Below are 26,085 nucleotides of genomic sequence, written 5' to 3'. Positions count from 1 at the left end.
ATGATATTTCTAACATGTCAGTTGGCAGACTTCATTCTCTGCTTAAATATCAAAGTAAAGTAAAAAAAAAGTAATATCATTCGTAAAAGACCCCTATGATTTTGAAAATAGATTTGGTGTAGCAAACTGAAGACATCCAGCAGCATAGCTCTGTTATTGACACTGTAAGCTTTAAGGGAAAATCAGGATTTTATCATAAGGTACAAAAATCCCTCCACTGTAATAGACCTACCTTAGGTAATGGTTTGGCAGGTTTACAATGCAATCCTCCTACAAACTCAAAATTAGGTAAGTATGGACGAGGAAATTCAAAATCCCAATATGTCCTGATTAGCCAAATTTCCGCTTTCCCCATAGTCTCACATAACGTAGTGGGTCTTCCTGGAGAAAATGAAGAAAGTTGGCTAGAAGTTATTAGCATAAATATTTGCTGGGGAAAAATTGAGCCACTAATTTTCTGATGTTCTATTAAGGAAAAAAATAAATCTAGTTTCTCTAGATTACTTATCACGTCTAGATGTTAAAAGGAAAGGGAATTTAAAGTAATAAGGAAAGAGGCAGAAAGGGAGGGAAGGAAGAAAGGAAAGAGGATAGGAAGGAAGAGAGGAAGGTGGGAGGTGGGAAGGAGGGAGAAAGAATGTTTGAGTAGTGAAAAACAGTAATATGTAAAATAAAAATAAAATCAATAAAATCAAATAAAAACAAAATTCTTTTACAAAAATAAGTTCTTTCAGGAAATAAATTTTAGCCACAACTCCAAGTACTGATGGATTTAATATTCACTGTTTTTCTCCAATTAAAGGACAGATGACAGATTAGCCCCAACATATTAACATCAAATCAATTCTCAGTTGTTTTCTAATTTCCAGTCAGGACTGTATTTCTACCTTTCAGCTTGTTACAATTCCTGGTTCACTCGTATTGTTGAAGAATCCCACCAATATCAGTTTACCTTATCTTGCTGAGTCAAATCTCATCACTAATGGCAAATAATGATTTGCCATTATTTTCTCAGTGGGAAATCCCTGAGTAATTTATACCTAATACAACCCCCTTTGGAATGTAGAGTACACATGCATGCATTATTAATATCACACACTTATTGTAGTGTTACCTTTAAATGATGTTTTTTTGAAAGGGACAGATTCTAAGTATTCATTTTAGGAGATTTGTGGAGAAGAACGAGTATTTGCAAATTACCAAGTTAATCATTCATATACACAGAAAACGTGTTTTGCATCTAAGTAAAGAAAAATTCAGATGAGAATGTTCCTTTCTTAAGGATTCTATTCAGAATTGGTGATCATGTATACCCCAGGTTGGATAGCCTCTTTTTAGAATCATTACTACTTTGTAGTGCTTGGATATATGTCTGAAGTTATATACGCAATGATTTAATTTGATAATAAGGAAGCAATTTCCAAGGACACTGAGCTTGAAATTGCCAGAGACTGGATGAGAACACTGCCTCACAGTTTCCCACCAATATGTTATTGTTCTTTAGATGTCTTGTTCCATGCGTGTGACATCCTGCCTTGATTACTAAGTCCTTAGGTGAAATTATTGTGTAAACCTGTAGACCACATTTTAAGAAAGACCTAGCTTAAAGTATTCACTAAAATTCTATATTTGAAACAGTTATGCACAGTATGAAATACAAAGCCAATCAAATGTGAGGAGAACAAAACTGAGCAAAAGTATGCAAAAGTTGTTAAATACTTTCATAAAACATTCTAAATGTTATGCTGAGGACTTGTAAAACAAAAATATGGAATTAAACTTTACCACCAATCTTTTTCCTATAGTTATATTATTACACAAAATGAGTTATGAACACAGTGGAAAATTATATAAATAATTGATAAATGGCCATTAAATTTTAATTACCATGTAAATATTGTTATTGTTTGAATCTATTACTTTAATCCTACATGGTGAGTCTACTGAGATGCCTTTCAATTTCAAAGAATTCTTAGAGGTAGCCTGAATGTATGGCAAAAGGCTTAATGTAGGTGAGTTGGATGGAGGGAATTCAGCAGAGGACAGTTACCAATCTCTCGGTGGTAAGTCATGCAAGCCTCAGATATCAATCTAGAAATAACTTTTCTAGGCTCCTTAGCTTATTCATTTCTTTCAAAGGCATGTGAGAAAACTAATATGCATAATTTCTGTATCACTTTTAAAAAATTAATACTTTACATTTTTAGAGCAATTTTTGGATCACAGCAAAACTGAGGGGAAAGTGGAGATATCTCCCATGTACCCTTGTCTTCACACATGCATAGACTCCCTCAGTATCAACATCTCCCAACAGAATCGTATGTTTGTTGCAATTGATGAACCCACACTGAAACATTATAATCATCCAAAGTCTGTGGTTTACGTTATAATTAACTCCTAGTATTATAAATTCTGTGATTTTGGACAAATAATAAAGACATGATCAATCATTATGGTATCATACAGAGTATTTTCACTACCCCAAAATTCTTTTGTGCTCTGCCTATTAATCCCCCACCCCTATCCAACCCCCTAGCAACCATTGATTTTTTTTTTTTTATGGTCTCCACAGTTTTGCCTTTTCCAGAATGTCAGAGTTTGAATCGTACAGTATGTAGACTTTTCAGATTGGATTTTTTCCTTAATAATAGGGACTTAATGTTCTTCCATTGTTCCACGTCTCTTTGTGGCTCAATAACTCATTTTTTAGAGCTGAATAATATTCCTTTGTTTGGATCTGCAACTTGGTTGCTTCCAAGTTTATCCATTCACCTACTGAAGGGCAACGTGATTGCTTCCAAGTTTTGCCAATTATGAATAAAACTTCTATAAATATCCACGTGCACATTTTCGTGTAAACATGTTTTTAACTCCTTTAGTTAAATACCAAGGAGTGTGATAGTATGGTAAGAGTATCTTTACTTTTATAAGAAACCACCAAAGTGTTTCCCAAGTGGCTGTACCATTTTACATTCCCACTAGCAATAAGGAGAGTTCCTGTCCCACAACTTTCCAGCTTTTGGTGTTGTCGGTGTTTTGCATTTTGGCCATTCTAAGAGATGTGTAGTGGTATCTCATTATTATTTTAATTTGCATTTCCCCCAAACCAATGACATGGAGCATCTTTTTATATGCTTATTTACCAACTATACATCTCCTTTGTGCAGTATCTGTTATTGTCTTTGGTCTACTTTTTAATCAGGTTTCATGATGTCTTACTGTGGAGTTTTAAGTGTTTTGAAAAAACATTTTGGATAACAGTTCTTTATCAGACCTGTCTTTTGCAAATATTCTCTCCCAGTCTGTGCCTTGTCTTTTCATTCTCTTGACATTGTCTTTCACAGAGCAGAATTTTCTAACATTTTGTTGAGGACTTCTGCCTCTATGCTTATGAGAAATATTGATCTGTAGCTTTCTTCCCTTGTAATGTCTTTGTCTGGTTTTGACATTTAGGTAATGCTATCCTCATAAAATGAGTTAGAACTTATTCCCTCAGCTTTTATCCTCTAAAAATGACTATAAAGAGTTAGTATAGTTTCATCTTTGAATTCATTTTTGTTACATTTTTTTTGGTTTTTCTTAGGATTTGCATCTCTCTGCTTATACAGTTCATCTGTTTTTACATGCTGTCCACTTTATCGATTTAGAGCCTTTAGCATATTAATCAGAGTTGTTTTAGGTCCTTGTTTTGATAATTACAACATTCTTGCCATCTCTGGTTCTGATGATTGTTCTGAATACTCAAAATGTGTTTTTGCCTTTTGGTATGCCTTGTAATTTTTTCTTCATAGCCAGTCATGATGAACTGGGTAAAAGAAACTATGGTAAATAGGCCTTTTAAATGTGTTGGTAAATTGTGGGGAGAGAAGCAGTCTATAGCCCTAAGATTGGTCTCAGTATTTTACTGAGTTTATGCCTCTGGACTCATCACAACTCTTTCTCAATTTATTCTCCCACTTTATTTGGGGCAGGATGGTCTAGAGTTGGGTATATCCCTTTTCCATGTGGTAGGCTAGAGGGGCCTGGTGTTGGGTATTTTTCTTCCGTAGGTCAGTTAGGCTCTGATAATACCCCCAACACACTGTGCACTGGTTAACTAGTTTACCCTGAGGACAGACCTTTTTAGGAAGAACAGAGTGCTCTAGCTTCTTTCAGAATGATTCCTCTTCCCCTCCCCTAACTGGAAGTAAGGGATTTTTCTTTGATATTTACTATGGAAAATTGGTTGAGCTCCTGGAAGTAAATCTCACAATATTGTGGGGACTCCCCTATGACTGAGTCCCACTGGATTTTTTAACTCTCAGATTTGTCCACACTGAACCTCCAGCAATTCACCAATTATACTTCAGGTGTTCCTACCCAGGCACTGGTTCCTGTAGTGATTTTCAATCCTGAGTCTCTGCTCTTGAGTGTTCAGATATGCTGAAACTCTCTGTATATTCCAAAAGAATATACAGATACATTATTAGAATAAATATAAGAGTCTGATAATTTCAGTGGATACAAAATATTCTGAAATGGCAACTGAAATTTGTGTGTATGAATAAAAGAAAATATAACTAAAATATATACTTTAACTTCTAATTTTTGAATAATTGTATAAGAGTTGTGTAAACTATGTCTGATTAGAGTTATAAAGTCTTATTGAAACCCATTTTAGAAAAATAAATAGAGCTATCATGTTCATTGATAGGAAAATCAAAATTCATAAAGATGCCCATTCTCTCCAAATCAATCTACAGATTCCTTGTAATTCTTATTAAAATCTCAAAATCCCAAGGTTCATGAAACTTGATAATTTTTGTAAAATTTTACATTTAATTTTTAAAATCTATAATAGAAGAGCAAAGAGCTAAGGATAACCAAGGTGCTCTAGAAGAGATACAAGGGGAGAGGGTATTACCCTTCCAGTGTTTTGAGCAGGATGACCAAATAAGATGTCTCTCATGTATCCCCCCACCCCTCAACAACAATGACTTGGCATTTATCCACAGACAAATGTGCCTTTGTTGGAGATTCAGGATACAGATAGGAGATTGTGAAATCCAGGTGCAGTACTAGACAGAAAAAGACCTTTTGAGAAGGCAAGTTTGCAATCAGGTGACAAACCCACAGAGTGTGATCCTGGTTGCAGACATGGAAAAAAGCTCTGTACCCCTGAGAACTCAGCTACAGCCTGTTTCTCTTTGGTTCTGTCACCAACACCATATGCCAAGGAACCCAAGAAGAGTCATGCCCACCTGCATGTCGAGTAAGAAACACACAAACCTCAGTCCCAGCTGCGGGCCCTGAAGTGGCCCATGAACTGGCTTGAGCGCCTATGGGATCCCCGGAGGCAAGTTTGCTAAACTTGGTCAGACTGTAGATTCTGAAAGGGCCCTGTAACTGGGCTGCAGCCCCTCCCAGCCACAGTCCTCAAGTAGCCTTGCTGGCACAGCAGCCAGGCAGGAGGCACTCCTCTCTGCACCCCAGGAGATCCTGAAAGGCTCCTATACTTGACTCCAGCCTGCTCACAGCCGCAGTCTGCCTGCCGTCCTGAGGGTTCGGGGTCCCAGAGGGAGACACTTTGAGCTACAACCTGGAGATTCGGAAAGCTCCCTAAATTGGCTCTAGCCCCTTCTAGCCATAGTCTGTGAAAAATCCTGCTAACTTGCAGACCCAGCAAAATACACTCAAGCCTGGGTCCCCAGAGATCCCGAAGAGTTCCCTACTTAGCTGCAACCCCATCACAGCTACATGTCCATTAGCAGATCTGCCACACAGGGACCCAGTAGGAGACACTCCTGTCTGTGCTCTCAGAGACACTGAAAGGGCCATACACTTAGTTCCAGCCCCTCCCAGCCACAGTCCATAAGTCTAATTTTTGATGGGTGGGTAAAGAAGATGTGGTATATATATATAGATATACACACACACACATATACATAATGGAATATTATTCACCCATGAAAAAGAAGAAAATCTTCACATTTGTGACAAAATGAATGAAACATTCTAAGTGAAATAAGTCAGACAGAGAAAAACAAATACTGTATGATCTAACTGAAATGTGGAATCTTAAAAAAAAAAAAAGGCCAAACTCAAAGAAATGGGGAGTAGATTGGTGATTGTCAGGGCTGGGTAAGGGAGACTTAGGGAGATATTGGTCAAAGGGTACAAACTTTCAGTTATTAGACGAATAAGTTCTGGAGATCTAATATTCAGTATGATGACTATGGTTAACAATACTGTACTATATACTTGAAAGCTGCTAAGAGAGTAGACATTAAATGTTCTCACCACAAAAAAAGTAAATAGGTGGGGTGATGGATGTGCTAACTAACATTACTGTAGTAAACATTTCGCTATACTTCTGTGTGTATCAAGTCATCATGTTGTGCACTTTAAAATTACACAATGTTATATGTCAATTATGTCTTAATAAAGCTAGAAAAAAGAACAAGTACAAGAAAGAAAGCTAATGAATAGAAGAAAAACCACTTAAGTAGTGAAATTTCTGAATGATAAAGCAAGCATTGTAGTTAACTAGGGAAAAGAAGAAGCCTTGAATAAATAGTAATGGTACAACTCCTTATCCCTGGGCAAGGGTAAGAAGAAAGAAAGGAGAGGAGAGAAGAAGAGAGGGAAGGAGGCAGGAAAGAAGGAAGAAGGAGGAACAGCAAAGGAAGGAAGGTGGAAAGAAAAGAAATTGAGCCCAACCTACAAAATACACAAAAATAAATTAGTAAGTAGATTAAAATCTTCAAAAGCAAAGCAAGACCATAGCTTCTTTGGAGACAATATAAAAGGAAATCTTTATGCTTTCAGAGTAAGAAAGGATTTCCTCAAGTGCATAAAGAAAATGGTTAATTAATTTGACTCCATTAAGTTTAAAACCTGAAGGTCTTCATATGATATTTAGGAGAATGAGAAGCACATCATAAACTGCCAAGAAGATGTTTGCAATACATGAAACTAACAAAGGCTTATCTAGAGTATACAAGGAATTTATTGAATCAATAATGAAAGCACAAGCAAACCCATTAGAAAGGGCAAAAGACATGAGAAGAATATTCACTGAAAAAGAAATAAAAACAGCCTATAAAATATGAAAAGTTACTTAATCTTAGTAATAGAAATCTAAATAAAACCTAAGATGCAATTTCAGACCTACCACATTGACCAAACTTAAAAAAAATCATTATTTTGAGGGGTTATAAAATTAGAACATGGTGACAGTTGCTGATGACTGTTAATAAAAGTCATTCAATCATATGCTAAGTAAGGATGTGGTACTGTGAGGACTAAACTGCTGTGTTGATTAAGGTAAAATTTTGTATAGTCTTGGTTGGAGTATAATTTTTTGAGAAAAGTCTGAAATTACCTACTAGGGGAAAAAATATATATATATATACAATTTACATCCTACTGATACTATTGCTCTGTTATTACAAAAGAGGACATATACAAGAATGTTCATAATAGCAGCATTATATTTAAAAAATTGTAAATAGATAGTTGTCCATCCACAGAATGTCATGATGTAGTCACACAACAGAACACTATCTATAGAGCTTAAAAAAAAAACCATGACTGCATCTTTAAGAGTATTGAGCATAAGTAACATGTCTATGCTTGTATTTGTATAATATTTAAATAAACAATAGAGTGTTGAGGAAATCACATATAACGGTAGACATCAAATTTCCAAGAAAATGTTCACCAAAGTCAGACTTGTGGTTTTTACTGGAAGAAGCATGTTTCGAAGAAACTGATGACTATCTATTTCTTAACTTGCTTGTAGGGCACACAGAAGTTTATTTTATTATTTACATCAACTGTATACTTACATTTTTTCACTTTTTATTGGTATGATATTTTCTAAAATCTGAAACGTCATGTATAATATTTTTAAATATATAAAAATATTTTTATGTTGATGTAAAATAGCTTAAAATTCCTAAGTCAACTGATGGGCTTAAAAAGATGTTTGTAATGCATATGATAGAAAAAAAGGCTTTAGATTCCCTAAAATTCCAGACCAGTTAGAGATCAATAGAATAAACAGCTCATAAGAAAATGGAATAATTGCTGGCCACCTAAGAAAAGGTCTGAAGATAAAGGTTAAATGTTTCAAAAATTTTAGAGGGCATTGTGGCAGAGATATAAGTACCAAAGTTTAGGGCAATATTTTTTTCTTTTTTTGTAACACCAGAGCAGGAACAATTGAAGTATAGCTTTCAGACTAGACCAGTTCAATGATTTGTTATACCCATTCATATGAATATTACTAAATCAATATAAAGGATAATGTAGATTTTAAAATGTGTGGAAAGATGTCAAATCTATATTAAGTGAAAAAATAGGTAAACATGAATATTTAGTCATTGTTCCTACTGGTAAAAGAAAGAAAAAAATGTATATTTATGTTTAATAATGCATAGACAATATCTTGATGTAGAAACAAGAAAAGTTAATAGTGCTTATGTAGGAGAAACATGAAGCTAATTATCATTCATTATATATACTTTTGTTCCATTTGAATTTTTTAGCAATTTGTATTAGTTATTTTTATCATGACATCAGCAATGAAATTATACTCATAGTGCATTCAGAATTGCTAAATAAAGAACATGAGAGTACAACAATGAAAATCAATGACAGTACTTACAGTAAAAGAAAAACCTATTAAAGATGTTAGAGTTAAAAATTTGCCATTGATCCTAAGGACTGTATTTGTTTCATAATATGTATACATACAGAATCCTATACCTTTCTTCTATTTATGTATAATAAGACAAATGTCCTAGAAAGTTATTGATTAGAACTAGGGCAGCATCTCTAACAATCAGAGTATATTTCTAATTCTGTGTTTTGTGTTTATTTGTGAGGGAAGAATTGAGGCCGAGACCCTGGTCTTATTTACCTTAAATCCACACACTGCCTATACCCAGGAAGTTCCTATCAGTTGTTAAATTATTTATTGTGAAATCAATTCAGTGTAAATTCAAAATCGTGTGTAAATCTAAGGATTTTTAAAGTGGGTTCTTTTGAGTATTAGCTCTGTGAAACAATGTGTCTATTAAAAATCAGTGTTATGGACTGAACTATGTTCCTCTAACATTAATATATTGAAGTCTGACTGTATTTGAAGATAGGTCCTTTAAAGAGGTAATTAAAATTAAATGAAGTTATAAGAGTGGGGCCCTAATCCAACATGACAGATCACCTTATAAGAACAGAAAGAGACACTATGAATGTACATATACAGAGGAAAGACCATGAGAGGACATAGCAAGAAGGTGACCATCTACAAGCCAGAGAGATAGGCCTCAAGGGAAACCAGCCTTGACAACACCTTGGTCTTGGACTTCTAGTTTCCAGAACTGTGAGAAAATAAACTTCTGTTTTTTTATGCCATCTAGTCTTTTAGATTTAGTTATAGCATCCCTAGCAAACTACTACATTAAGGAAGTTAAATTAGTTAATTTTTCTAATACCCAGTATGATCTTTTGTTTGTTAGTTCATGTTTCTTCATGACTCTCAAAAATATTTGGAGTGATAACAAATGCTGGAGAGGGTGTGGAGAAAAGGGAACCCTCCTACATTGTTGGTGGCAATGTAAGTTGGTGCAGCCACTATGGAAAACAGTATGGAGGTTCCTCAAAAAATGAAAATTAGAACCATATGGTCCAGCAATCCCACTCCTGGGCATATATCCAGAGAAAACCATAATTCGAAAAGATACATGCACCCCAATGTTCATAGCAGCACTATTCACAATAGCCAAGACATGGAAACAACCTAAATGTCCATCGACAGATGAATGGATAAAGAAGATGTGGCACATATATACAATGGAAGACTACTCAGCAATAACAAAGAATGAAATAATGCCATTTGCAGCAACATGGCTGGAACTAGAGATTATCATCCTAAGTAAGTCAGAAAGAGAAAGACAAATACCATATGATATCACTTATATGTGGAATCTAAAATATGACACATATGAACCTATCTATGAAACAGAAACAGATTCACAGATATAGAGAACAGACTTGTGGTTGCCAAGGGGAAGGGAGGTGGGGAAGGGATAGAGTGGGAATTCTGGGTTAACAGATGCATTATTATATATAGAATGGATAAACAACAAGGTCCTACTGTATAGCACAGAGAACTATATTCAATATCCTGAGATAAACCATAACAGAAAAAGAATATTAAAAAGAATGTATACATATATATAACCGAATCACTTTGTTATACAGCAGAAATTAACACAACATTGTAAATCAACTATAGTTCAGTAAAAAAAAAATATTTGAAGTGAAAGCCAGCCTCAGCCGATGGGATCAGGTAAGAGCTAGATATGTGAAAATTGTAAAGCAAAACTATTCTTTATTAGAAAAGGCAAGCAATTAAAAGTAGAACGTATGTAACTAGTGAAGTGAAAAATATTCTGTTTTTAACACCTCAAGCTGTAAACTCTTTTAAGTTTTTCTATTCAATTTTCCAGCTTTCTGTATTATGCTCCCCCAAGAAACATAAAACATACTAGGAAACTTTTCAGTATGACCAGCTATGATGAAGCAGTTCACATAGGACTTACTGAAGTTTCATCCCAAATTTATGAGAGAGATAGGAATAGAAGGTACTCAGGTCCAACAGGAGAATGGTATAAATTTTAAATCTAATAATCTATGATTTTCAAAATTTGTAGAGCAAAATTCAAAGTAAGTTAAAAAACAAATTTAATCCCATTGTTAGTATAGCTTAGGTTTCAGTTTATTACTGGAACCAGGCAAGAAGATTATCTCCCTCTTTCAACAAACATTACACTCTCTTTACCGATAAGAAGTCAAATGTCCTCCTTTATGAAAACTTCGTGTACTAGACTTATTTGTGATATCCTGCATCTGACAAAAATACATCTTCCACTGGATTGACATTTAATGGCATGTTTTATATTTCATTTTGTTTTGGTAACAATCTTTTAAGTATTGAAGTATCCTACAAAATAGATGACTGTAGAGAAAGAGTAACCATAGCAAGATATTTCTTGCCTCCCCTTCCCAATTATTTATTGAATAGCAGTTCATTGCTATCACTTGTGGAATTTTATGTGGAGGTGAAAGTTTTAAAAATATATTCCTTTCATCTTCCTAGACTTTTCTTAAACCTCCTTAGCTTCTTCTGACAACTACTTTAGAATGAAAAGCAGAGTCTCTTACCTAATACTTTACTGTAAAACTGGTCCCAAAGCTGAGTGTCATATTGTTGGAGCCAGAAGTCAAAGAAAATGGAAAGTATTAAATTTTTTACCCTTTCTGGAAATGTCATTTTGTCTGTTAGTCCTACCACGGCAACAGGCACATAAGAAGGCGGAGCTGGAAGTTTCCCACAGTATTCCTCCATTGTGCTACCCAAGGAGAGCCTTAGCATGTACACAAAAGGGACTCCCAGAAATTCAGCAATCAGCTCTCCACAGGGCATCACAGGGTCTATAATCATAACATTATAGTTGGTTTCCTGGAGTTTCTTCCTGATTAACTGGTTGTAGACAACACTCTCACACAGAAGTGTTAAATGTCTACTTATTTGAAGAAAAAATTCTTGCAGTTGTTTTGCTGATTGTTAGGGTGACAATGATGTCATGACGTTAACAGACAGGTCTGAAAAGTCATTTAGTGTGTTTTCAGCAATCTCTCTGTCCTGTGGCACAGGGACCACCTCAAAGTTCAGTGTGGAAGGCTTGTTGTGATCAATGATGAGATTTTGTGGACACACCAACACAGTTACTTCGTAGCCCCTTTTTGTGAGTTTCTCCAAAATAACCTTTAGATTGAGCCAATGACTCATGTCACAGGGCCACACCAGGACCTTCTCACAGAATCCACAGCCAGTGTAGCTGAGCTGCAGCAGTAGAATTGCTGAAACCCATTTCTCAGACACCATGACAGCAGCTCCCTCACTCACTGTTCTACAAGCGTTGAATATTTGCTGGGCACAGAAATGAAGTGGCAATTTAGACATAGATCAAGTTAAAAATTAATTTCTAGAGTTAGGAAATGGCACTTACATGCAGAGAACTTTGCCAGTGTTTTTAATTGTGCACAGTACTATATGAAATTTGTTCAGGAGGAGATATGAAATATTTATATATTTTGGAGGAAATGATTGTCACATTCTAAGAGTTTGTTTTAAATATGTTAAAATAGAAAAGATATTTTTAAATGACAATTTTAAAATGTGATAGAAGAAGCCATTTAAGTAGGTCTAGTAAATAATATGGTGTATCTTTTGGAACATGATGATTAATAATTTGGGGAAACATAAAATGTAGGTCTTGTCATAAGGTTGGTCACATGTTAGTATGTGGATAAAACACATACATCACATAATATAGAAGGAATATACTAAATACTGTTCAAAGGTACAGAGTTTCAGGGCCTCAGAAAATGCTGTCACTCTAATGTGAAGAAAATCAGACAAAGCTTCAAGATGGAGGGGACATTTCAGCTGAGCCCAGAAGCAAAGATTACAGGAGAAGGGTTCTGAAGGTGAATAGAAGAACAGGAGAAAAAGATGAATATGTAAGTCATGGTCATTTAAGTATACAGTTATTAGTTCAGTATGTATGGAGCAGAGGCTATCACAAAAGAACTGTGCAGAAAAGGAAAATATTAGTTAAAATAAGACACTTTGGAGAGCCTTGAATGCTATACTCTGGGTTCAGTTTTAATCTCCATAAAAATATGTCTACTCAAATTTTCAAATCAGGTTCAGAAAATGATCATATATATCCTTTAATAAAACTATTCTGGCCTCTAAATAGGATTTGAGTTGTAGAGAAAAAAGAATATGTAAGTGGTTAAAAATTAAATATTAGGAAAGCAACATTTGATGAGAGTATCAGAGAGAATATAATATTGATTTGTGAATGGAGAGCATAGAATGAAAGTCTTAATGACTGATGGGAAGTGAAAGGTGACCAGTAGTTAACAAGGAAGTGCTTGGTTTACACTTTGAGCAACCAGAGTGTGATAATGACACTAGCAAAATCATGAAACACTAAAGGAAGAGTAGCTATCAGAAGAATTTTTGACCTGCGGTGTGTAAGTTAAAGACTGGACATGTCTGTGAATCCAAGAGAGGGGTAAAATTTAGAAGTACAGATTTTGTGTCCAATCATCCATCCATATTTCAATCCAATTCCAATTCTTCTCCAAATTCTTGATATTTCATACCTTCAACAAGCAATTTTTAGCACTTATTATATACCAGATTCTATATTATTCGCAGGGCATAAAGAGACAAGTAAGATACAGTTCTAATTCAAAATGATCTCACAGATTATTGCAGAAAATAAGTTAACCAGTTACCTAATACTTATTCTACAAGTATAAGGGAGATGGATCATATAAGGAAGAGATGAATTGAGGAAGGGCAAAGCCCATGAAGGAGGTTGCTTAGTGGAGGAAGGGAATGATGGAATTATGAGTTAGCTTAAGAGTCTATTTAGCAGGTTGAAAAGTATCACTTAGAAGTAAAAGATAATATTAATGTATCTGTGTTCTAAGAAGTGTGGCATAGTTATACCAAGGGTTATATTCAGTTACAAAATTATACTGATTTCAATAATTTGAAAGAGATATATTGAAATTTCAAATCCCTTGAGAGCTTATTTGTTTTGCTAAAATGAAAACACAGAGTAGGTTTGCTTAGAAGATGCCAAGATAAATCCAGGACCAAGGATTGAGGGTTGTGCTGTGTTGCATAGTTAGGCTAAGTTCTGGTAGTAATTGGTAAAAAGCAGAATCCAAAAGAGAGTCAGAAAACAAGAAGATAGGACAGAACCATAAATCCACGAAAAGAAAACTTGAGATAACATTATAATCTTAAAGGAGGAAGGTCCTTTTATACAGGATAAGTAACCCAGAAGTGATTCAAAAAAAAAGACTGATAAATTTATCTACTCACTATGACAAAATTCATATGTTGTAAACAGCTTAAACAAAGTCAAAGAGAGAGCAGAGATATATAATACAGTTCAGAAATTGACCACAACATACATGTGTAATTTGGTAGAGAAATATTTCTAAGTTCTTTTATTATATGAGAAAGCTAAGGTAGAACTCAGATTTTGAAGAAGGATTTATTTGCATAAATTTAAAAGTATAGGCATTTTTTCACTTACATAAAACTGAAACATTTAAAATTCTAGATAAAATATAAAATTGCCCCATTAAAATTCATTTTTGATTTGGCAAGAAAGTAAAAAGGCAGCAGGATCAAAGCAGGACTTCTGATGTTCAAACTTGTCATTTCTTTGAAGAATACACAGTATAGGGAAGGAGTAGGGAGAAGGAAAGTCTGAAGGTTTGCCTAAGACCCCACACCCTGCGTATGTTCATGTAATGTTAGATTCTCAAGATATGGCTTCACTTTTATGAATAATTCCTTTACACAGAAGTTTACAACAAGGAAACTTGCTATTTTTGACTTCGTATTGTATGGATGAAAAAAATCTTCCCTTAGAATTAACACAGTCAGCTTTTGTGTGGATTTCCAGCTCAAACTAGAAAAGGCTCTTTGAAGAAACTTTGACCCCAGCTTCAAAGGTTCCCACAGATAAAATTTCAAGGGAAATAAACAGCTCCTTTTCACAAGGAAACAAGGCTTCAGGACTGAGAACCAGAAAAAGCAACAGAGACCAGAAATATTAGCACAATGATCTGAAATATTATTATTGTTTAAAATGAAAAATAAAATTATTTTGTACAATATATTTAAGGCTATGAAAGTGAAGTCCGAAAATATGGGCAAGGAACAAGAGATTAAAAAGAATAATTGTGAAAATTTGCTAAAGAAATGAAGGGAATTTCTGGAAATTAAGAATTCAACAAATAAAATTTAAAAGTCAATTTTGATTGAAGAGCAGATTAAATGCAACTGTACAAATGAACAGTGACCTAAAAGAGAAATCAGAAGATGTTATGTAGAATTAAGTTCTGAATTAAAAAATGAAATAGGAAATATGATAGAATGGTGAAGAGGCATGGAGAATAGACTTAAGACTTGAATCTAGTTAGTGGTTTTGCCTACTTGGTGCCTCCTCTCTCAAGTCTTTTTTCACTCTTTAAAGCTTGTGCATTTTTCATGCAACCAGTCTGCACAGCTAAGCCCTACATTTATGTTCCTTTAACCAAATCTTCCAATTACTTTAAATTTTTAAATAAATAATCATTTTATACATAAAAAGTTTCAAATTAAGTATAGAGATTTCTGTATACTCTGCAATAGTTATTACTATGAGTTTGCCTAATAGTGATTTTCTATTTCCATTACTCCTTCTGTAACTATTAATTGGAAATTTACTGTAAAGGTTTGTAAAAATATGTGCAAACATATGAATAGCATGATTTGCATAGTCTCACAGTATCTCCCTTCAAGATACTTATTAATTACAAAGGGTGAAATAGGGAGAATCCTGGCAGACACCATCTTAACTAAGTGATCAAAATATGGTCACTAGTAATAACCTATCTCTATGATGTGCCTCTGCTATGTCACACTGTGAAGGACACAAGATCGCTTTGGTAGTATTCTTACCCCAAATGCATCATCTCACCCTAATCACAAGAGAATACCAGAAAAAAAAATTGAGGGATATTCTGAAAAATAACTAGCCAGTACTCTTCATAAAGGAAAAAACAAAGAAAGACTGTGGGAACTGTCACAAATTGAAGAGTAGGGAGACTGGACAAGTAAACACAAGGGGGAAACCTGGATTGTATATTGGAAAGAAAAAAGGGTATCATCAGGATAATTGACAATGTTTTAATAAGAATTCCTAGTTTTGATAATTTTATTATGGTTGTGTAAATGTAATGTTAAAAACCCAGTCAATTAAAAAATTCAATTGTTCCTTCTATATTTATTAATTAGAATTTAAAGAATTTCCTACTTATTCAATTATTTATTTACTTATATTGCTATAACTCAAAAATTTATTTTTATAGATTCTATTTAATTTATTATCATTATTTATTTTATTGCTCAAATTGTCACAGATTTTGGAAACTTTTTCATATATTAGTTCCTATGTCCTTTTGATATGGCCCCATCATTTTCAAGCACTCTTTACTTTCTGATACCACAAAATGTTTCAGGATCTTCTACTATTTTCACAGCCCCAACCTTAAAAATCAACCATTTCTTCAATGAATGCTTGTTCATTTTATTACAGAATGGCACTTAAAAATCAAGATGAGCATGTTAGGTGTGTTCAGTGCTACTGGGGTTTTAGTCTTATTCAGAAGACAAAGCTAGTAAATATACTTGCACATACTAATACTCATATAACAACATGGGGAATATAGCCAATATTTTGTAATAACTGTAAATGGGAAGTAACTTTTAAAAATTGTATTTAAAAAAGGATGCACTAGGGGGAAAATAAAAGAAAATAAAACTGCCATAACTTTCAAATGCTATAGTTGTCTATATTGAAATTCAAAGAAACATATAGCCACTGCTAAGTTACAGCTCTGCACCTAGAGAGACAAACTTTCAACTTATACATATATATATATTTAATATTATATATAATGTATAGAGAGATGTTCTGCATATGTAATGTTTTACAAACTTGAACATATCCATAGTATAATATTGCATACACAAACATATATATTAAACGTATGTAATGTTTTTAAGTTGATATGTCTAGTTTGGTTCCTGCAGAATGAATGGCCCTTCTGCTTCCTCAGAGCTGTTGTCTGCTTGGATCTTGTGGGTCAGCTCTTAATTGGGTGGGGAGGTGACATATTTAACCTATTTTGTACTTAGTGTCTTTAGTGTTATATTTTACTGACGGTAATAAATGTCATCTTATGAAGAAAAAAAAAGAATTAGCTCAACTTTAACTCTGACTCCCTATGCAAAGAATTACCAATCTCCTGGTCCTTCAGGTATAACGTTTACCTTTAACAGGGCCAAAAAAAACTGGCCCACTTATTGTGTAAATATGAGAGGTTCCTACATTGAATGGGAAGATTGAGTTCATCATTTGATAAGCCAACTTCCATATTAATGTTCATTCAGGGAGTCAGTGCAGAATGTTAAAAATAAAATTCTTTTTAGGGAGAGGGAAGGGAGGAGAGGCAAGATAGGGGTAGGGGATTAAGAGATACAATCTACTATGTATAAAATAAGTAAGCTACAAGGATATATTGTACAGCACAGAAAATATAGCTAATATTTTGTAATAACTATAAATTGAGTATAAGCTTTAAAAATTGTGAATTACTATGTTGTACACCTGAAACCTATAAAATATTGTAAATCAACTATACCTCAATAAATTTTTTAAAAAGTAAAAATAAAATTAATAAAAATGCTTTGATAAACTGAAAAAAAGTTGATACATCTATATAATATACACTATATATAATATTATATAATACCACTTTATATAGATAGATGCATATGTTCAACTTTAAACAATACAACATCAATATCAATATAGACACACACACATATATATAATACTGATAATTTTGGAATAAAAAAACAGTAAGAATAAAAAATAAAACATTATAGATATTCAATAAAACAAAGTGTAATTCAATATTGCAATGTAAATTTCTGTGTAAAATGTTTTTCCTGTACCCATTTATTGAAGAGAGCATCATCCTTTCTCCATTGTATGTTCTTTGCTCCTTTGTTGTAAATTAATTCTCCATATATGTGTGGGTTTATTTCTGACCTCTCAATTCTGTTCCATTGATTTATGTATCCGTTTTTCAGTCAATTCCATGTGTCTTGATTATTATAACTTTGTAATATAGCTTAAAATCAGGGAGTGTGGTACCTCCAGTGTATTGAGTTCTTCAGCTCCAGAATTTCTGTTTGATTCTTTTGAGAGTTTAAATCTCCTTGGTAAATTATTCTTTCTGTTAATTAATTCATTAATTTTATTCCTGAGCTCATTGAATTGACTTTCGGAGTTCTCTTGTAGCTTGTTGGGGTTTCTTCATGATAGCTATTTTGAATTCTCTATCAGATTGTGATATTCAGTGATTTTAAGATTGGTTCCTGGACAACTGTCATTTTCTTTTTGTGGTACAATGTTACTGTGGATCTTCATGGAGCTTGATGAGCTGTTCCTCTGCTGGCACATTCAAAGTAGTGACTGTCTTTCTATTGTTTTCCAGTACGTGGCACCATAGCAAAGGTTTTTCGTTTCTCTTACCTGCGCTGACTGGTTATATTTGAGAGTAGGCACTTTCCACCCTCTGCTAACTCTGTCATGGGTGTTGCCTAGTGCTGGCATTGTCACTGCTTTGGAGTCCCTGGTGCCTTGCTGCTGCTGATGTCACTGGCATTGCTGCCTGAGGCTCCAGGATAGTGGGTGCTTCTGCTCTGTCTGCCATCTCCTGAGTCACGCACGGGCTTGTTCTCCACAGGGGGTGGGGGAAGATGGAGGGAAGTGGGGGTCACAGGTTCCTCTGCTGTGTTCGGGGTTATTGGGTTCACAGGCACTACCACTGGAGGCAGGGGCGAGGGCCTGGAGTTGTGGGTGTCTCCATGGTTAGAGGGACAGAGTCATAGACACTGCTCCCACTGCTGCCTGGTTACCTGTGGCTGCAAGCACCATTGCAGCCAGGAGGCCTGAGTCGTGTGCACTGCCTTCCCTGCTGTAACCATGTTCTCTGGCGCTGAGTTGCTGGGATTACAAGCATCACCTCTCCTGTTCCCTTCGTTACACCTTCTCTAGGTATTCCAGTCCACTCACATTTAGATGTACACTTGGTACATCTAGGAAGGGCATTAGCTGCCAAATCACTGAATAGAAAACTAGACCAGAGATGCTTGATGGATCACAAATTGAACATGAATGACAATGTAATGATGTTACTTTTACAGTTAAAATGATTATAGGGTGTATTAAAAAGCTCAAGAAAGAAAAATGGAAGTCCAAAGAAAACAAAAACACTAATTCAAAAAGATATAAGCACCCCAATGTTCATAGCAGCATTATTTACAATAGTCAAGTTATGGAAGTAATCTAAGTGTTCACCAACAGAAGAATGGATAAAGAAGATGTGAGGTTTTTATATATACACATACATAGACACAATGGAATATTACTCAGCCATAAAAAAGAGTGAAATCTGCCATTTGCAACAATGTGGATGGACCTAGAGGATATTATGCTTAGTAAAATAAGTTGGACAGAGAAAGACAAGTGCTCTAAGTTATCACTTATATTTGGAATCTAAAAAATAAAACAAACAAATGTACATAACAAAACAGACTCACAGACATAGAGAACAAACCAGTGGTTACCAGTGGGGAGGGGGAAGTGGGATTAAGAGATACAAACTACTATATGTAAAATAAATAAGCAATAAGGATATATTGTACAGCACAGAGAATATAGCCAGTGTTTTACAACTTTAAATGGGGTATCATCTATAAAAATATTGAATCACTGTCATACACCTGAAACAAATATATTATAATATTGTAAATCAATTATAGTTCAATAAAAAAAGAAAAATGGAAGTAAGTAAGAAAACTGAACTAAATGGTAGGAGTTATTCAGTCTGATAAGTGTCTAAAAAGTTCTGGAGAGCTGCCATGTTAGAAAGGGATCTTAGAGATCGATTGACGTGTTGGTTACAAAGGTATATACATCTGATAAAACAAAGCACTGTATGCTTTATGTACTTTTTAAAAAGAAACATGCAAATAAACCTTTAATAAAAAATAATAATGAGCACATCAACAATATGGTTACAATTAAAATAAAAGAAAAAAGAAAATGCCCAGTGAGATGAAAATGGAAAACAATTGGAATCCTAGTAAATGGCTGATGAGATTATCAATCAGCACAAGTGCTTGGGAAACTAGACTTTAGCAATATCTTCTAAAGCTAAACAGATGCATAACCTATGACTTAGCAATTCCACTCTTATGTGTATACCCCATACTATGACATACATGTATTCACCAAAAGAAATGCACAAGAATGTTCATAGCAGTGTTTATCATACATAGCCAAAACCAAGATACCCTACATGACCAACAACAGTAGAATAGGTAAGTAAAATGTATATTAATTCAATAGACAGATTTGAGAATGAACATACTATACCTACATGCAACGACTTGGACAAATAAAAAAAAAATGATGTTAAATAAAAGGAGCAAAATACAAAAGAGCCATAATGTGTGGTTCAATTATACAGTTTAAAATCAGGCAAGTTTAATCTGTGGTGTTAGAGGTCAAGAAAGTCGTTACCCTTAGATAGGAGTTGTAGGGACTGATGTGAGGAGGCATAAGACGTTATGGGTGTAATAATGTTTTGCGTATTGGCTTGGGTGCTGGTTGCATGGGTGGCTTTATATTGCAAAACTGCAATGAGCTGTACAATTTATGATTTATGTTTTACCTCCAAAGAAAGGTTACAGAGAATTTTAAAAATCTCACAGCACTGGCCACAGGAAGACCGTATGTGAGAAGGAATTAAAAGCCTATGTGAGAGCAGATTAACAGAGAGATCCACGTTTTCCAGGGAAAGGATGAGATATTGGCAATGAGGATTAGAATGGGAGTGAGTTACAGAAAAACAAACAAATAAAAAAATATTGGGCCCAGAAAGGGAGCCAGAAATCAAATGTAAAAAACGTAGTGAGTAACCTAGCCCAGTTTCAGTCAAGTGGGGTAGATGGGAAATGTTATGAGGCTTATTTATTTAATTAATTTATTTATTTTAATGGTCTGGGAAAAGGTAGGGATAGTTCTAGGGAATCCATCTAAAATTTAGCAGCAGGGAAAGAGGGACCAACATGGAACCCACATGGTACTTAGAGGTAAAAGCAGGCTGCACTGGATGAGTGTTACATAGATTAGTACTGGGCTTTCCTCTCTCCTGTCTGCAGTGTGCTGGGAAAAATGGAGACAGACCAGGAAACCAAAAGACACAGGCAAAATGGGACTATTCAGTTTCTTTACCGGTTTAACTATTTTCATTACAACATTCAAGTCCTTGGCCTTCCTATAGCTGTAGCAAAGGCTAGTCTCAAATCCTTCCCACATGAGAACTACCTATGTGCTATATGTACAGCAAATCTCTCTGAGGTTGGGGGAGAGATCAGACTCAGTGCAATTTGAAGATGCCTTGCAGAACAATTAGCCAGGGCAAGATTTATTAATAGATTCACTCCTTAATATGAATAACAATATCGGCATATTCCCAGATATGCCTGTTCCATTAGGTGTTAGAAGCATATTTAAAATTGAATTGATGATAATTTTAATTTACTTCATTCATAAAAGATTTCTTCACTGATAAATAAAACAGAATTTTTAACCAGTGAAGTTAGATATTTCCTTGTTACTTACTTCTATTTCTTTCAAAATAGATTTTTGAGGGTTTTTGTTTGTTTTTTAACCACATTTAAGCATGCTATTTTTCTCTTCTATTTTTCTCACAGAACTGAAGAACAGTCATTGAAATGGAAACTTCCCAGAAATTTGACGTTATGAAATCTCTTGTGTTCAAAGATAATAATATCAAATATAAGGTACCTGCCCTATTTCAGTATCAATTTACATTTAACAGGTGTCTCTAATACTTTAAGAATGTAATTGAAAACAAAAGACAAATTGGATTTTACCAGTTCTTCTTGGAAATATAGCTTGATTTGAAATAAAATATTCAAGGTAGTTATTTGTTGTTCAACTACATTTAGTAACATGAGGAGCGTAAAGGATTTAAGTAAATAAAATATTTAATTTCTTAATATGTGGGATTTCTGAAGCTAGATTAGTATACTGTGCAAATGAGAAGTTGGGAACATTCTGTTTCACAAAGGCTTTTTCACACGTTATATAATTTGTCATGCTTTCCTTTGAGAAGGGAGATTTAGTATATCCCAGAGGCCGTTTATTTTCTACAAATATTTACTGACTATTTTCTATGTACATAGCCCCATGATAGTATAATTAGGGCATTGTCATTACAGAGTTCTTGTGTAGTTTGGTGTAAATAATATTCAGCATAAGTATAATCCTTCATAATTGACATAACATTTCCATCCATAAAGTGTCATATGATCATCCTAAAGAGTACTGTGAAATAATTTCCCCATTTTAAGGAGAAGGATGTGCTGTGACTTGAGTTTACCTGCCTGACATCACACATTTAGCAAATGGAACTTGAACCCAGACTCTCCTGTGCTTTGCAAGGCCCTTCACTATTTTACTTTTTACATCTCCCTATTTATAGACAGTTACCTTATTCAAAACCCACAGTAGTTGGTGTGTGATACATATATGCGCAGTGATAACTATTATAGCACACATTTCAAATGTCTTGGGAAATAATCATGTGAATAACACCTAAATTTAAAGCGAAATATGTTTTTGAAGCATATGAAATTTGGAACCCAGAAAAAAAGAAAATATAGTTATATTACATTATAAAAGATATAAAAACACAGAATTTTACTTTCAAAATTCTACCATATCCACAAAAGTATGTGCAAAATTTAATTACCTTGCATATGTTTTATTTATATGTGTGTGATATGTTCAATATCTTTCCTCTAGACTAATTCCACAAAGAAGTTTAAAAGTGATGGAAAACAGGATAAAGAGTATTCCAAAATCAAGGAAAGAGAAAAATTTTACAGATTCTACTTGTGAAAGGTAAGATTTAAGGTCAAGTTATATTAAATCTTTATTGTAAATCCTTATAAGTCCTGCATCTATGGCCTGCCATGGGTTTTTGCACTTGTTTTTACCTATGCCTGAAATGATTTTCCTCCAGGTATCCTACTGGTTCTCACCCTCACTGCTCTCAGGTCTTTGTCTGAATGTCATCTTTTCATTTCAGACCTTCCTTTGCCACCCTACTTATAAGTATAACACTACTTGCAAAACTGTCTAGTCTTCGTGTTTTACTACATAGCATATATCACAGTCTAACACCCTGTATATTTTATAGATTCATTTTATTTGTTGACTGCCTCCTTTTACTAGTGTGAGCTCCATAAGGGTAGAGTAGAGATTTTGATCTGTTTTGCTAACTGTTGTATTCCCAGTACATAGAAAAGAGGTAGGTACTGGGCTGGTATTTGGTAACTTTTCTACACAAAGAAAGCGAGATGGATGGAAGGAAGGAAGGAAGGAGGGAGGGAAAGAGGAGGGAAGGAAGGAAGAGGGAAGGAAGAAAGTAAAATAAATGAAGGAAGATAGGGAGAGAGGGAAGAAGGAAGAAAAGAAATAAAGGGAGGGACAGAGGAAGGGCAAAATGTGAGTAAAAGAATAGTATTTTGCATATTACCTTTGTAAGAAAGTACCATTGGTAGCATCAACTATTAATTTTTGCTGTTAATTAGTATCCCTGCTACTACTAATAGATCTAGAGAAAAAAAGCATTAATTAGAAAAGAAAACAGAAAAATAAAGAAAGGAAGACTCATGAAGATGAGAAAAAGAAATAATATATACAATGAACCAGAACTGGCCTTGACAGTTTGTTTTATTTTGTTTGATGCCCATAACGGGATCTGTGAGACAAGGAACCTTGAGGTTTGCCAAAGGTCCCTGACCAATTAAGTTGGAGGCAGTGCTGGCACAAGCACCCAGGGGAACCTAAGGATGGAGAGATAGTGAGAGGCAGAGAAGAGTATAAATTCAAGTTTCCAATGCCTAAACCTAGGCTTTTTAAAGCTTCCTCAGACAAAGAAAAAGTGAAGAATGAAGAAGGGAAAGTAAATCAGGTATCACTTCAAAATGTGTGTCAAGGTATTTTTTAGCAGTGTCATAATTTACCCTAGTAAAAGTATTTTCATTTATATTTGAAGATTGATTTACACATTGAAAAGCTATTACCTACATAAGCACAACATTATTTGCTTTGAGACAACAACATACATATTAATACCACCACTCCTTTTTCTAGGAATTTATCCAGAAATAATGTTCAAGGATGTGTACAAAGATATAATAAGTGTATTTACTTCAGCTTGGCATGGGCAGTGGTATGGAAACCTTCTGCTGTATTAACAATAAGAATAGGGCTTCCCTGGTGGCGCAGTGGTTGGGAGTCTGCCTGCCAATGCAGGGGACGCGGGTTCGAGCCCTGGTCTGGGAAGATCCCACATACTGCGGAGCGACTGGGCCCGTGAGCCACAATTGCTGAGCCTGCGCGTCTGGAGCCCGTGCTCCATAACAAGAGAGGCCGCGATGGTGAGAGGCCCGCGCACCGCGATGAAGAGTGGCCCCCGCTTGCCGCAACTAGAGAAAGTCCTCACACAGAAACGAAGACCCAACACAGCCAAAAATTAAAAAAAATTAATTAATTAAAAAAAAAAACAACAATAAGAATAAATAAGATATCTGGAATCAATAGTAAGAGAATATTATAGAGACTTACCTAGGATTTTGCTGTAGTATGAATTCCATTCTCCCCAGTAGGACTGAAATATATAGTCTTGCAGAGGATAAGATGTGGTATTTTTAACCCTTTTACCAAAGGTCATCTGGTCAGTGAGCTCTGAAAGTGCTGCAGGTACATAGGAGGCAGGTGCTGGGATTTTTCCACAGTGTCTCTCCACTGCTGAGGCTGGAGAGAACCTCGACGTGTACATAAATGGAATTCCCGATTTCAGAGCAACAGTTCTCCACAGATTGTTACTGGGTCGGCTAGCAGCACATCAAAGCCTCCTTTCTGAAGTCTTGCCATTAACTTGGGGTTCTTTAATACTCCATCACAGGTTTGTATATTAATTCAAAAAAAAGTATGTAGGAGTTTTCCTAGTTCTTTGTGGACAGTCCAGAGTGTGAGAGGAGTTGGTCTGTGATCTATCCACAGCATTATCAGATGTTCAATTAAGGAGTCGATGTTGCTTTTCTTGTAGGAAACAGATAGCACCTCAAAATTCACAAGAGAATCATCAATGGAGTTGACGAATAGAGTCGCTGATGAAGCCTGTACAGTCACATTTTGATTTCTTTGATTCAACTCTTCTAAAATGATCTTAATGTTTAACCAATGGCTATCATCTGTTGGCTAAATTAGCACATTCCCACTTAGAACAATTTCAATCAGAGTCAAATTAAAAATCAGAAGATGGGAAAACTTCTTTGGCATGGTGAGATCCATTATGGAAACCATCCTACTACAGATCTTTTAAGACGAAAAGAAACTTTCAAAGTATATTTAGGTAGATTATTTTTTCAAACAAAATAATATCTAATGCGATCGCTACACTCATTCATAAGTCAATTGATCTATAGATTAAAAGGAAAACAATATAACTCAAATTCTTGAATATATTAATATGATTAGTCCAACAAAAGAAATGAAATCTGGCCCTATTTTAAAGAAAAAGAAGCAGGCAGGTTATAAGCCTGATATCTGTGTTCTCTGTGAAAATAACCATAATTTATAAAATGTGCCTTCAATTTAGTATATCTTTCCCCAAATTAGGTTAAATGAAAAATAATACTTCTCACTGCTAAAGTCACTTTGCCAACACTTGCAGAACTTTCAAGCTGGCTATCTTTATTATAAGGCATTTCTACATGCATTGTCTAACTCAATCCTTTTCATAATCTTGCTTAGCAGACGTGATTTACTCCATTTCATGGATAATGAAACTAATGTTGAATTGCAGAAGCAATTCAGAATATCCAGAAGCATATTTGACAGAGTAGTACAATTGGGACGATAATCATAACACTATTTCACTCATTTCTGGCTTTTTACAATGTCATGTCTCATCTTTGTTAAGTTTCAGGAACTTTGGCAATGCCCAGTGACCAGCATTATTATCATTTCCCCATGGCTCATATTTAGGAAAATTATTAAAAATAAGCTTCCCTTAGAGGAGGTTTGCTCAAACACTTCAAGAACTTTTAGATTAATTGGGTAATAGAGTAAATTACTACACATTTGATAGAGGACAGTTTTCTTCTCTGATAAAGCAAATTGATCACTGTCTCCTTGTTGCAGGGAAATTTTTATTTTCTTCCCTATGATATCTTTATACACAATCAAGGAGATAGCGACCAGCACCCGAGAA

At 34.7% G+C, this 26,085-nt stretch overlaps 1 protein-coding gene and 1 pseudogene across 2 annotated transcripts in view; both read right to left on the bottom strand.

Moving 5' to 3' along the window:
- Positions 1–26,085, bottom strand: part of LOC309661868 (UDP-glucuronosyltransferase 2A2-like) — a 52,738-nt gene that overhangs the window by 11,182 nt on the left and 15,471 nt on the right. Inside the window, 4 exon segments of the mRNA XM_082464009.1 lie at positions 233–381; positions 24,435–24,677; positions 24,680–24,788; positions 24,792–25,063. Coding sequence (XP_082320135.1) covers positions 233–381; positions 24,435–24,677; positions 24,680–24,788; positions 24,792–25,063 — 773 coding nt within the window.
- On the bottom strand, positions 8,173–24,069 carry LOC309661819 (UDP-glucuronosyltransferase 2A3 pseudogene; annotated as a pseudogene). The gene has a single exon. The product of its transcript is annotated as a UDP-glucuronosyltransferase 2A3 pseudogene (transcript).

This window comes from Balaenoptera physalus (assembly GCF_965194825.1).
Source record: "Balaenoptera physalus genome assembly, chromosome: 5".
Classification (NCBI taxonomy): Eukaryota; Metazoa; Chordata; class Mammalia; order Artiodactyla; family Balaenopteridae; genus Balaenoptera; species Balaenoptera physalus.
The sequence above is the reverse complement of the archived record's forward strand: the minus strand, read 5'-3'. Positions and strand labels throughout refer to the sequence as shown.